At 46.4% G+C, this 12,727-nt stretch overlaps 1 protein-coding gene across 8 annotated transcripts in view; it reads left to right on the top strand.

Annotated features, from left to right (window-relative positions):
- Positions 1–12,727, top strand: part of TK2 (thymidine kinase 2) — a 101,527-nt gene that overhangs the window by 18,066 nt on the left and 70,734 nt on the right. For all 8 annotated transcript variants that reach the window (XM_055100295.3, XM_034940353.3, XM_055100294.2 and 5 more), the window contains exons 3-4: positions 3,752–3,826; positions 8,687–8,740. In XM_055100295.3, coding sequence (XP_054956270.1) covers positions 3,752–3,826; positions 8,687–8,740 — 129 coding nt within the window. The remainder of the gene's footprint in view (positions 1–3,751; positions 3,827–8,686; positions 8,741–12,727) is intronic.

The raw sequence follows: 12,727 nt of genomic DNA, 5'->3' as shown, positions 1-12,727 counted from the left end.
ATGTGCCACCACGTGCAGCTAATTTTTGTATTTTTAGTAGAGTCGGGGTTTCACCACGTTAGCCAGGCTGGTCTCGAACTCCTAACCTCAGGTGATCCGCCTGTCTAGGCCTCCCAAAGTGCTGGGATTACAGGCGTGAGCCACTGCTCCTGGTTGCTTAGCATAATATTTTGACATGCATCTGCCTTGTAGCACGTATTAGTATGTCATTTTTTCCTATAGCTGAATAGTATTCATGGCGTGGCTGTAGTGCACTTTGTTTATCCACTTGCCAGTTGTTAGACGTTTGGGCAAGTTTCTTTTGACTGCAGATTTCTCAGGGTCTTTGATAAGACAGGATATTTGGATTCTCCCTGTGGAGGCTTTGGCACCCAAGCCAGTTTGCCTCTGGAACCCTGGGTTCTAATTAAACATCCAAATGACAATGATTGCTGGGATTTATGAGTGATTTTTATTTTCTTCTTTTAGGGATTGTGTAATAAGGTTTGATCAGAGAAATCCAACTGATAAATACATATATGCATATTCATAAACATATACATATATTCATGCATACATACATTCTTGTGTGTGAGAATGTATTTCTTTTTTTTTTTTTTTTTTCTTTTGAAGACAGGGTCTCACTCTGTCACCCAGACTGGAGTACAGTGGTGTGATCTCGGCTCACCACAACCTCTACCTCTCAGCTCCCAAGCTCAAGCGATCTCCTGCATCAGCCTCCCCAGTAGCTGGGATTACAGGCATCCGCCACCACGCCTGGCTAATTTTTGTATTTTTAGTAGAGACGGGGTTTCACCATGTTGGCCAGGCTGGTCTTGATCTCCTGACCTCAAATGATCCCCTGCCTCGGCCTCCCAAAGTGCTGGGATTACAGGCGTGAGCCACTGTGCCTGGCCACTGAGAATGTATTTCTTAGCACAAGAATGCTTAATTTCCATTTTTAGGAAAGATTAAATATTGTTACTTATAATAGGGATAGATGGCTCATCACAGTTTCAGTTATAATCATGGAAAATTGGACTCAAGGGCTCATAGCAGAGGAAAATGGAGATAAATTGTAGCGTAGTCACAGAGCGTTGGGCCAGGCCGGCCATGTGCTCCCAAAGCATGGGGACCATCTCCTTTTCACAGTTTCCTGTTGCTGTCCTCCACACACTCATGAGCTCTTTGGCCGTTGCAATGAGGCCCTGAGTACACAGTGCCTGGCACAGCATAGGCCTTCAATAAACAGTTGAAACATGCTCAAAGATGAGGACTGTATAGAAAATAATATTTGGCATGAAATATACTCACATGCCATGGGCTTTATCTCTTAGTATTGGGATTATGGGTGATAGTTTCTCCTTTTTTATTTTCTGTATTTTCTTCAATGGGCATGTACTTCTCTTATAATATTTTTAGACATCACTTTAAAAAGAAATATAAAGACTCCCTTTGCTTGCTTCCTGTTCCCCCTTCCATTTCAGGGGAACTTTGTGAGATTCTTCCTGCGTTGCCTGCTGTAAACCGGAGGGCAGATTGGCTGAGCTCATTCAGGGCCTGACATTCACCAACTCTTCAGGATTTCATGCTGGGAATAGGAACAAGTTTCTGGGAGAAGGGCTTATCTGAACAACCTGTTAAAATGCTTCAATGAACAGGAAAGAAAAAAGACTCTGTAGAGTGATGTCTAGGTTGAGCTCTTTTTATATATCTAGGAAGAAGAAAAGTTTTCTTTAAAGAACAATAAAAAAATTAAATCCATTAGTGCCCTAATGGGGTCTTTTCATGCCCTTTTGTTCATTCCCTTGGGTTCATTTTGTAGTTTGGGGCTCTAAAGGAGTGGGCTGGGAGGGACCCAGGATGGGAGAGTGGCCTTGTGTCTCCTGGATACCCGTTAGGATCAAGGCAGGAGGAACCTTCTCCGCCAGCTGACAGAGTTCTAGTTGCTGGGGAGACTTTAGTGGGGTCGGGTGAGACGGCCCACTGTGACCTGGTGTTTATGTGAGGTGTGACTGAGGCTCCATCAGGAGTCGTGAGAAGGGGCCTGGATGTGAATTCTAATTCTGATTCTTCCCTAGCCAAGTCTGGCACTTGGGTAAGTTACCTGTGTTGCCCAGGTTTCTCTGGGTGCTTCCAGCCTGAGTGCAAAGGAACAGGCCTCTGCGCAGCAGGTCGGGCCCCTCTCTGTGTGTGCCCCTGGAGGATGTCTAACGTGTTCTCAGGGGACAGTTTGTCTTATGTATTGGAGCTGCCCGTTCCCTGTGGCCATCTGCTGGAGCCAGAGCCACTGGGCCTATGTCATCAGCAGTGCCTGGCTGAGCAGAGCTTGGTCAGAATCACTGGGCCACAGGTTCAAGGGCTCCAGCCTAGAGTCTGATTTAGGGTCTGGATGCTACCTGGTGCCACCTCATGTTTAACCAGCTCCTCTGGTGCATCTGAAGCAGGCATCTGTGGACTAGACATGGAGAAGCTCTGCTCCAGCCTCATGGTTCCCAACCTTGCCTGCACATTGAAATCACCTGGAGAGCTTTAAAAGTTACTGAGGCTTGGCCGGGTGCAGTGGCTCACGCCTGTAATCCCAGCACTTTGGGAGGCTGAGGCGGGTGGATCACCTGAGGTCGGGAGTTTGAGACCAGCCTGGCCTACATGGTGAAACCATGTCTCTACTAAAAATACAAAAAATTAGCCGGGTGTGGTGGTGGGCACCTGTAATCCCAGCTACTCGGGAGGCTGAGGCAGGAGAATGGCTTGAACCCAGGAGGTGGAGGTTGCAGTGAGCTGAGATCACGCCACTGTGCTCCAGCCTGGGCAACAAGAGTGAAACTCTGTCTCAAAGAAAAAAAAAGTTACTGAGGCTTGAGTCTCACTCTCAGAGATTGTGGTGTAATTGGTCTGGGCTGTGGCATCCCTGTAGAGATTTTTAAAAGGTCCCAGGTGGTCCTAGCGTATAGCCAGAGCTGAGAACTGCTGCCTGGAATACCTTCTCTCCCTAAGATGAGTTACTTCTAGGATGCTCCTTGGTCTTTGGTATAGGTAGACCCCAGAAGGCAGTTTCTGGCCCCTCCCACTAGTGCCATGACCCCCTTTCCCTCCCGGGTGCAGTCATTGTGAGCAGAGTCTAGGTTCAAGCTGTCCTTGCTTTATTGTCTTCTACAAGCCTCATTTTTCTTTTCTGTGAAAAATGTTAGGACTTACCCTTCTCAGGTTTCAGTGAGGTTACATGTGATAATGGTGTGTTACCTGTCTCAGGGCTTGGCCTGTGACAAGGTGCTTAACAAAGTCCTTGCTCTTTTTTTCTTCTCCCCTTTCCTAATGGTTTCCAGTCAGTGACCAAGTGCTTTTTTTTTCTGTAAAGCAGTGAATTCGATTCTAGATAACATATATGTGTTTCCTAGCCTCAAAGCCATTGATTAAGCTCTCGTTAAGGAGGCAGGACACTTAGGCCTAAAATCTAATAGTCTGTGGGGTTGAACTAAGGAAGGGCAGAGCTGGGCTGGGCAGACAAGCTGTGTATGGTTTAGGAGTTGACGTAAAGGAGGGTCTGGTCTGGGGGGACCACATGAGCCTGCCACTCAGGGAGGATCGGCTTATCTGTTATTACTAACAATGGGACCTTGCCAGTTTCCCGAGGAGGGATTTTGGTTTACATGTGAAAGTCTTGGACTGAACCAATTATGCTGGTTACGTGAGCCCTTTCCGTAGCCATTATTCCCTGACATTCCCCTGGGTGCTTGAGTTCTGGTTCTAATATGCATTCGTCTTTTGCCAGATCTGTGTCGAGGGCAATATTGCAAGTGGGAAGACGACATGCCTGGAATTCTTCTCCAACGCGACAGACGTCGAGGTACAGCCTCCATGCTAGGTTTGAAGGAAGCGGAGAAAGCTTGATGGGATAATTTATAGAGGGTGTGGACTAACCTTGTCCAATAGGACTATAATTTGAGCCACAAGTGCAAGCCACAGGTGTAATTTAACATTTCTAATATCCTCATTAAAAAAACAAAAGGGGCCAGTGCAGTGGCTCAAGCCTGTAATCCTAGCACTTTGGGAGGCGGAAGCAGGTGGATTGCTTGAGCCCAGGAGTTCCAGACCAGCCTGGGCCACATGGTGAGACCCCATCTCTACAAAAATATGCCAGGCATGGTGGTACGTGCCTGTAGCCCCAGCTACTTGGGAGGCTGAGGTGGGAGGATTGCTTAAGCCCAGGAGGTGGAGGTTGCAGTGAGCTGAGATCACGCCATTGCACTGCATCCTGAGCAGCAGGAGTGAAACCCTGTCTCAAAAAAAGAAAAAAACCCACAAAAAATAAAAAGGACATTTTATTTCACATAACATATGCCAAATGTGATCATGTCAACATTTAATCAGTATAAAAATCATCAATGAGCTATTTTACATTCTATCTTGTTATACTAAGTCTTTGGAATATGATACTGGTTGAGCATCCCTTATCTGAAATGCTTGAGACCAGAAGTGTTTTAGATTTCAGAATTTTTCAGATTTTGGAATATTTGCATAAACGTAATGAGATATCTTGAGGATGGGACCCAAGCCAAAACACGAAATTCATTTATGTTTCATATATACATAGCCTGAAGGTAATTTTATACAATATTTTAAATAATTTTGTGAATGAAACAAGTTTGTGTTAAGTATTTATGTGTGGAATTTTTCATTTGAAGTGTCATATCGGTTTCCAGAAAGTTTTGGTTTGGAGCATTTAGGATTTTGGATTTTTCAATTAGGGATGCTCAAACTGTTTGTATTTGTAAAATAAGTGTAACTTATAGCATATCTTAATTTGGACTAGTCATATTTCAAGGTCTTAATAGTTGCCTGTGGCTCATGGCCACTGTATTGGACAGTGCAAGTGTTGACTGCCTCAAAGTCTGGTTAGGAAAAGAGTCTACATGGGTAAGAAGAAAGGACAGGCTATTGAGCAGGGCTAGAAGTGTGACATCTGAGATAGCAATGTCTGAGCAGTGGGTATTACTATGCATAGGCAATTAATTTAATTTCTAGTTCATTTAAAGCCTAGTCACTAAAACTAACCTCAGAGATGTTTAAGAATCATCTCTACACTAAGACATTGACCTGTCTTCCTTGTTCTAGATTTTAGTGGTATAATCTTCTCTATTGATGGCTCTCTTTTGTTACTACAGAAGCTACAATTTCTATACTTTTATAGTCATTTTCTTTCCTTCTTCCTTTCCTTTCCTGTTTTTACTTCTGCTAGAAGTATATGCATGGCCAGGTGTGGTGGCTGATGCCTGTAATCCCAGCACTTTAGGAGGCTGAAGGGGGAGGATCACCTGAGCCCAGTAGTTTGAGAGTAGCCTGGCCAACATGACAAAACCACATGTCTACAAAAAATACAAAACTTAGCTGGATGTGGTGGCACATGCCCGTAGTCCCAGCTGCTCAAGAGGCTGAGGTGGGAGGATTATTTAAGCCCAGGAGGTTGAGGCTGTGGTGAGCCAGGACTGTGCCATTGAACTCCAACCTGGGTGACAGAGTGAGGCCCTGTCTCAAAAAAAAAAAAAAAAAAAAAAAAAGGAAAGAAAGAAAGAAAAGAAATATATATAGTTTGATAAAAATAATAATAAACATTATATAGCCCTTGTCCTGCTGTGTTCATGTGCTGCTGTGCAGGAAAGAGTTAACATAGCAGACCTAAGACTGCTGCCCTTTAGAAATACCTGCTTGCAAGGGTGGTCTTTGGCTGGCATCTGGGAACTTAGATCTTGGGAGGGCCCCCACCATTCCTAACTGATAACAGTGGCTCTCTGCTTAAATTGTTTCTGCAAACAGTATGGTTTATGCTGACACCTGCTTTCTTCCTGGGAGTCCGGAATTTTGGTACATGTCAGGAAGTGGTTGCCTGCATGGCTGAGCGCTGATGAAAACCCTGAACTCCCAGGTTCAGGCCAGCTTGCCTGCTAGACAACATTTCACACGTATTGTCACATCTTGTTGCCTGGGGAATTCAGTGTGTACTGTGCAACTCCTCTATGAGAGGACCCTTGGAAGCTTGTGCCTGGTTTCCTCCAGACTTTGCAACTGCCCTTTTTCCCTTTGCTGATCCTTTTTTCTTTTTCTTTCTTCCTTTTTTTTTTTTTTCTGAGATGGAGTCTCGCTCTGTCACCCAGGCTGGAGTGCAGTGGCATGATCTCGGCTCACTGTAACCTCCACCTCCTGGGTTCAAGCAATTCTCCTGCTTCAGCCTCCCAAGTAGCTGGGATTACAAGCGCCCACCAACATGCCCAGCTAATTTTTTTATATTTTTAGTAGAGATGGGGTTTCACCATGTTGGCCAGGCTGGTTTCAAACTCCTGACCTCAAGTGATCCACCTGCCTCAGCCTCCCAAAGTGCTGGGATTACAGGCGTGAGCCACCGTGCCTGGTCCCCTTTGCTGATCTTGTTTTGTGTCCTTTCGGTGTAATCCATCTTAGCTGTGAGTATGACTGCGTGCTGTGTCCTGTGAGTTCTCATGAATCATCAAACCTGGGGAGGAGGGGGGTCTTGGGGACTCTTGACCCCTGTCCTGAGTGATATGACTCTTAATGGCACTTTAGAAGTGCTTATAGTCTGACTGAAGACCTTGGAGCCGATTAACAACGATAGTTAACATCCAATGAGTATACTGCTATTTGCCCAACACGGTGTTGAGGGTTCATCATAAATACTAAATGATCTCATCCTCACAAGAATAGTCCCTCTGAAGTAGGTACCATTTTTACCACAGTTTTAGATGAGGAAATCATGGCCCAATGAGGTTAAGTGGCTTGTCCAGGGTCACTAGGCCAGTGTGTGATACAGCCAGATCCCAGCCCGGATACAGCCAGATCCCAGCCCAGGCTGTCTGGTTCCAGGGGCCACACCCTTGTTTGATTCTGTGGTACGAAGAGCTTTGTTGGCTTTAGGAAGACCACTCTCCCTTCAGATCTGAGCTCCGTGTCCCCTGACCTTCCCAGCGAGGTTATGCTTCCTGACAGAGGATCCCCTGGCCGCTCTGTACCTCTCTTTTATACCACTTCTTGGGGTTTGAAAACATGTTGGCTTCTGTGATTACCTGAGTAATGTCTGCTTCCCCTGGTAGGCTTAAGGTTCTGTGAAGGCAGAGGCTGGGCTGGTTTTGCTATTGTTGTATCCTCAGTGCCTAGCATGGATATCTGGCACACAGTGGGCACTCAATAAATGTTTGTTGGGTGACAGTGCTATGGATGGAGCACCCCTGAGCTGGGTCGGGGAGCAAGGCTGCCTGTGACCCAGACTCTGGTGGGCCTGTGTGGTGCTGTGTATGCTACTTAGGGGCTAGGAAGAAGACCTAGAAGAAGGAGAGGGGGTTTGAGAGGGGCAGGGGAAGGGCATATTTGAACTGGATTTTGAAGGGTGTATAGAAGTTTTCCATGTGATGAAAGTTGATGTGAAGTGGAATGGGGTGGGAATGCTGGTCAGAAGAAACAACATAAGCAAAGACATAGAGTGTCTTGCTTGAGGGTGGATCACTTGAGGTCAGGAGTGAAGGGTGGGGGGTGATTACTTTTCTTTTCTTTTTAGAGACGGAGTCTTGCTCTGTCACCCAGGCTGGAGTGCCGTAGCGTGATCTTGGCTCACTGCAACCTTTGCCTCCTGGATTCAAATGATTCTCCTGCCTCAGCCTCCCGAGTATCTGGGATTACAGGCATGCACCACTACATCGGCTAATTTTTGTATTTTTAGTAGAGATGGGGTTTCACCATGTTGGCCAGGCTGGACTTGAACTCCTGACCTCAAGTGATCTGCCTGCCTTGGCTTCCCAAAGTGCTGGGATTACAGGTGTGAGCCACTGCACCCAGCCAGGGTGGCTACTTTTCAAGAATTCCATGCATTGCCTGCCATTGGTCTTTTGTCACCTATGGCCCCTTCTCACATGTACTCTGAAAGTTCCCAGATAGATCCTGGCACTCTGAAGATCTTGGCCCCAAGAACACCATTTAAATCTTTTCTAGCACACACCTGCATACCCAGAAAGGCTCTAGCAGAGTCTGGGGTTGTCCCAGATTTGTATGTCTAGACCACAGATGGAGGCTCTAGAAATGCCCAGCAGAGATCCTGATATGTGTCTGAAAACACACAGGATGTTGGACAGATTGGCAGTCATCCTAAAAGGTACAAACAGGACCAGAGGGAAGGAATGCCTCCAAACCAGTGAGACAGGGAGTGTACTAAAGAAACAGGGACTCTTAGCAGCCAGCGCACCCAGTGCAGTGATCAGAGGCAGGAAACGGAGGCAGGTGGCCTGCCAAGGCCTAGCCCTGTCCAGTGTCCCTCCTGGCTTCTCCCACCCACCTGCCAGCTTGATGTGGTAGGCAGGCAGGGCTGGGATAGAATACACAGAAGAGGGATGGACAGAGCCAGCTCTGACCTTGGGGAGGCTACCAGGGCAAAAGAGAGGTAGGATGTACCTATGCTTGGCACATTGGGTAACATGGATAGAGTTATTCTCAGGACATTTCTGGAAGTAATGTGAGGAAGCCGTGTCTAGATAGAGTTGTGACCTCACGGGGGTTGTCAGCTATTTTGGCCTACCTTGGGCACCCAAATTTGGATAGTCTTTTTCTCTCTTTTTCCCTTCTGTCCTCACTTTCCCCTCAACACTTACACACTTTTACAGGGTTCAGCACAGAGAAACAGTAGCTCTGATGTTTTCTTTCCTTCCAGGTGTTAACGGAGCCTGTGTCCAAGTGGAGAAATGTCCGTGGCCACAATCCTCTGGTGAGTGGGTTGTTGGTTGCATGAACCCCCGGCTTCCCCTTAAGCACCTGAGAATGATGGTGCCTCTGCCTGAGCCCTGCCTGCCCAGGCATTCTCTGCGCTCTTAACTGAGTTGGAGAAGACCAGGGAGGGACAACCAGAAAATGGTGGCATGTTGGTGTTCTGAGGTCAAGGATCTCTGAGGCCTGAGTGGCTGTGCACAGAGCCTAGGGACTTCCCGTCAGCTATCCCATGCTATTCCCAGTGGCCGACCTTAGCCACTAGGGGTGTCCATTTCTTGTTGCTCATTCCAGCCTTCCCCTCCCCTAGAAGAAACCTATCAGAACCCGGGACTTCTCAGGCCTAACCCCCCCCAGGACCTATCTCTAAGTAACCAGGATCCTTGGTGGACCCCTGACTTGGGTTTGCAAACTTGGCCCTGTCTGGTAACAGGGGCCACCTCTGGCTTACCTGGAAGCCACCAGCCTGCTTTCCCAAGGGTGAACCTAGCAGCAGGGGCTGTAGTATGCTGTGTCCCTTCCTTCCCCTTCCCCAATTCGAGGTTCTGCTCTGGTTGCTTGAAAGAGATGGATAGAATCTGGGTCCTGCAAGAGAGCTTTAGAAGAGGATGTTGGTTCTGAGCTCCCATCCCATGAGGTAGGGATGATTAATCTCATTTTTCAGCTTAGGAAATTGTACTTATATAAGTTGCCTGAGGTCACACAGCTAGTAAATGGACTTGGAAGCCTGTGCTGCCCCCTGAATTTTTTTTTTTTTTTTTTTTTGAGATGGAGTCTCAGTCTGTCCCTAGGCTGGAGTGTAGTGGCGCGATCTCGGCTCACTGCAACCTCTGTCTCCCAGGTTCAAGCGATTCTCCTGCCTCACTCTCCTGACTAGCTGGGACTACAGGTGCGCACGACCATGCCCAGCTAATTTTTGTGTTTTTAGTAGAGACAGGGTTTTACCATGTTGGCCAGGATGGTCTCCATCTCCTGACCCTCATGAGCCACCCACCTCAGCCTCCCAAAGTGCTGGGATTACGGGCGTGAGCCACTGTGCCCGGCCATGCCCCCTGATTTTTAGCAACTCAATTGGCATCTCCTGTGTGGTTCATTAGACTCTGAGTTCTACTAGGAGCAGGGACTGTATCTACTTTGTTCATTGTTATTTGCTAAAACCAAGGCACACTGCCTAGCACTTAGTAGGGGCTTGTGCATTCATCCATTCATTCAACCAATATTCAGTGCATGTCAGCCATGTGGCAGACACTGTTCTAAATGATATGGCAGTGATAAATTCAAAGCCCTTGCTCTCCTGCCCCTAATATTCCAGTGTGGGGAGGCAGAAGACAAACGTATAATCTGGCGGGTGGTGATAGGGCCTAGGAAGAAAACTAAAGCAGGTGAAAGGATGTTTCTTAAATAAGGCAAAACCTCTCAGTCTTTCAATAAAGAATCCTAAAGAGACATGAGAAGAATTTCTTCTCTGTGCATTCGGGAGAAGATGGAATACCAGTCATCTTCTTTGGATATAACAAAGAAACCTCTGTAACATTCATATTCTCTAGAAGCCAAGGAGGAACCCAGGCTTAGTTATTAAGTAGGACAGCTAGAGTTGCAGGTGTTAGGGATCATAAGTGACGTTTCACGGGACAGAATCACAGCCTCAGAAGTCTTAGTGTCCTTGGTACAGATAGCCTTTTCAATGAGAGTTTCCTAATAAAAAATACAATAGAAGTAGCCATTTTTATATAAGTTTCCACTCTAGACCAAAAGAAAGATCGATACTTTTGTGAAAAATCTCAATTCATCACTTTATCTGAATTGGTTTTCTGATGCAGAAAGGTGACTGTTTCTGCGGCCATCAGGCAAGAGGGAGTGTTTCTCCTAGCCTTTATGAGATTTTCTCTCAACTGCAGTCAGAGGAGTCTGCAGTTCTCAATGAAGAACACTGGAGTTTCATTAGTTTGCACCAAGAGAAAAATGAAAAGCAAAAATGAGGAAAAGGCCGGGTGTGGTGGCTCATGCCTGTAATCCCAGCACTTTGGGAGGCCAAGATCAGAGGATCACTTGAAGCCAGGAGTTTGAGACAACCCTGGTCAACATAATGAGACCTCCATCTCTAAAAGAAATAAAAGTAAATAAAATTAATTTAAAAATGAGGAAAAGAGCAGAACAGGTTTCTTAGCAAGTACGCTGGAGCATGAAGTGTTTTGCTTCTAGAAGGGATGGAGAGTGATTGAGTAGGTGGGTTGGCTTCTGTTTTACATGAGATAACCAGGGAATGTGTCTATGATAAGGTGCTTAAACATGAGGGTGTGAGCACTGCAGATATCTGGATGAAGAGTGTTTAGGCAGAAGGCGCTGCAGAGGCAAAGGCCCTGAGATGGGACCATGGTTGGCCTGTTTGAGGAATGCTAAGTAAGCTCATGTGGTTGGAAGCCAACCAGGCCAGAGGGAGAGTGGTAGGAGATGAGAGAAAGCCTTGTGGGCCATGATAAGGGTTTGGATTTCATTCCGCATGCAATGGGAAGCCACTGGAAGGTTCTGAGCAGGGGAGTGGCAAGAACTGATTTAGGTTTCACAGACTCACTCTTGTGGCTGGATAGAGAACAGACTACAGAGGGCTCAAAGACCATTCACTGAACGACTTGAACGCATGTTCCTTGGTGATTTTATTTTATTTTTTGAATTTCCAAAGAAAAGTAATTTATTTTTTGCAGTTAGGGCAGCTGAGAAGTCCAGGGTTGAAGGGGTGCATCTGCTGAGGGCTTTCTTGCTAGTGGGGACTCTTCAGAGTCCCCAGGTGGTACAGGGTGTCACATGGTGAGGGAGTTGAGCATGCTAGGTCAGGTCTCTCTCCCTTTTCTCATAAAGCCACCAGTGTAAGATAACCCATTAATCTATCAATCCGTGAATAGATTAATCCATTCAAGAGGGCTCTGTACTCATGATCCAATCTTTTTTTTTTTTTTTTTTGAGACAGAGTCTCACTCTGTCGCCCAGGCTGGAGTGCAGTGGCGCGATCTCGGCTCACTGCAAGCTCCGCCTCCTGGGTTCGCGCCATTCTCCTGCCTCAGCCTCCCGAGTAGCTGGGACTACAGGCGCCCACCACCACGCCTGGCTAATTTTTTGCATTTTTTAGTAGAGACAGGATTTCACCGTGTTAGCCAGGATGGTCTTGATCTCCTGACCTCGTGATCCACGTACCTCGGCCTCCCACAGTGCTGGGATTACAGGCCTGAGCCACCATGCCCGGCCGATCCAGTCATTTCTTAAAGGCACCACCTGCTACATACTGCCACATGGGGGATTAAGTTTCCAACACATGAAATTTAGGGGATTCATTCAAACCAAAGTATTATTTGTTAAAGATGATCTTAAAGAGCTTAACTTTTTTTAAAATTTTAAACTTATTTATTTATTTATTTATTTTGGAGTTAGGGTCTTGCTATATCACCCAGGCTGGAGTGCAGTGGCACAATTATAGCTCACTGTAACCTTTAACTCCTGGGCTCAAGTGATCCTCCTGCCTTGGGCTCCCAAAGTGCTGGGATTATAGGCATGAGCCACTGCACCTGGCTCTCTTTTCTTTATGCTAGAAACATTCAAATTATTCTCTTATAGCTTTTTTTTTTTTTTTTTTTGAGATGGAGTCTCGCTCTGTCACCCAGGCGGGAGTACAGTGGCATGATCTGCCTGGCCAGCATGGTGAAACCCCGTCTCTACTAAAAATACAAAAAAATTTAGCTGGGTGTGGTGGTGCATGCCTGTGATCCTAGCTACTTGGGAGGCTGAGGCAGGAGAATCGCTTGAACCCAGGAGGTAGAGGTTGCAGTGAGCTGAGATCATGCCACTGCACTTCAGTCTGGGTGACACAGCAAGACTCTGTTTAAAAAAAAAAAAGATTTTTATCAAAAAGACAGGTGATAGGTGTGGAGAAAGGGGAACCCTCATACATAGTTGGTGGGAATGTAAATTAGTACAGCTACTATAGAGAACAGTTATG

Source organism: Pan paniscus, chromosome 18 (genome assembly GCF_029289425.2).
Source record: "Pan paniscus chromosome 18, NHGRI_mPanPan1-v2.0_pri, whole genome shotgun sequence".
In the NCBI taxonomy this organism is placed as follows: Eukaryota; Metazoa; Chordata; class Mammalia; order Primates; family Hominidae; genus Pan; species Pan paniscus.
The sequence above is the reverse complement of the archived record's forward strand: the minus strand, read 5'-3'. Positions and strand labels throughout refer to the sequence as shown.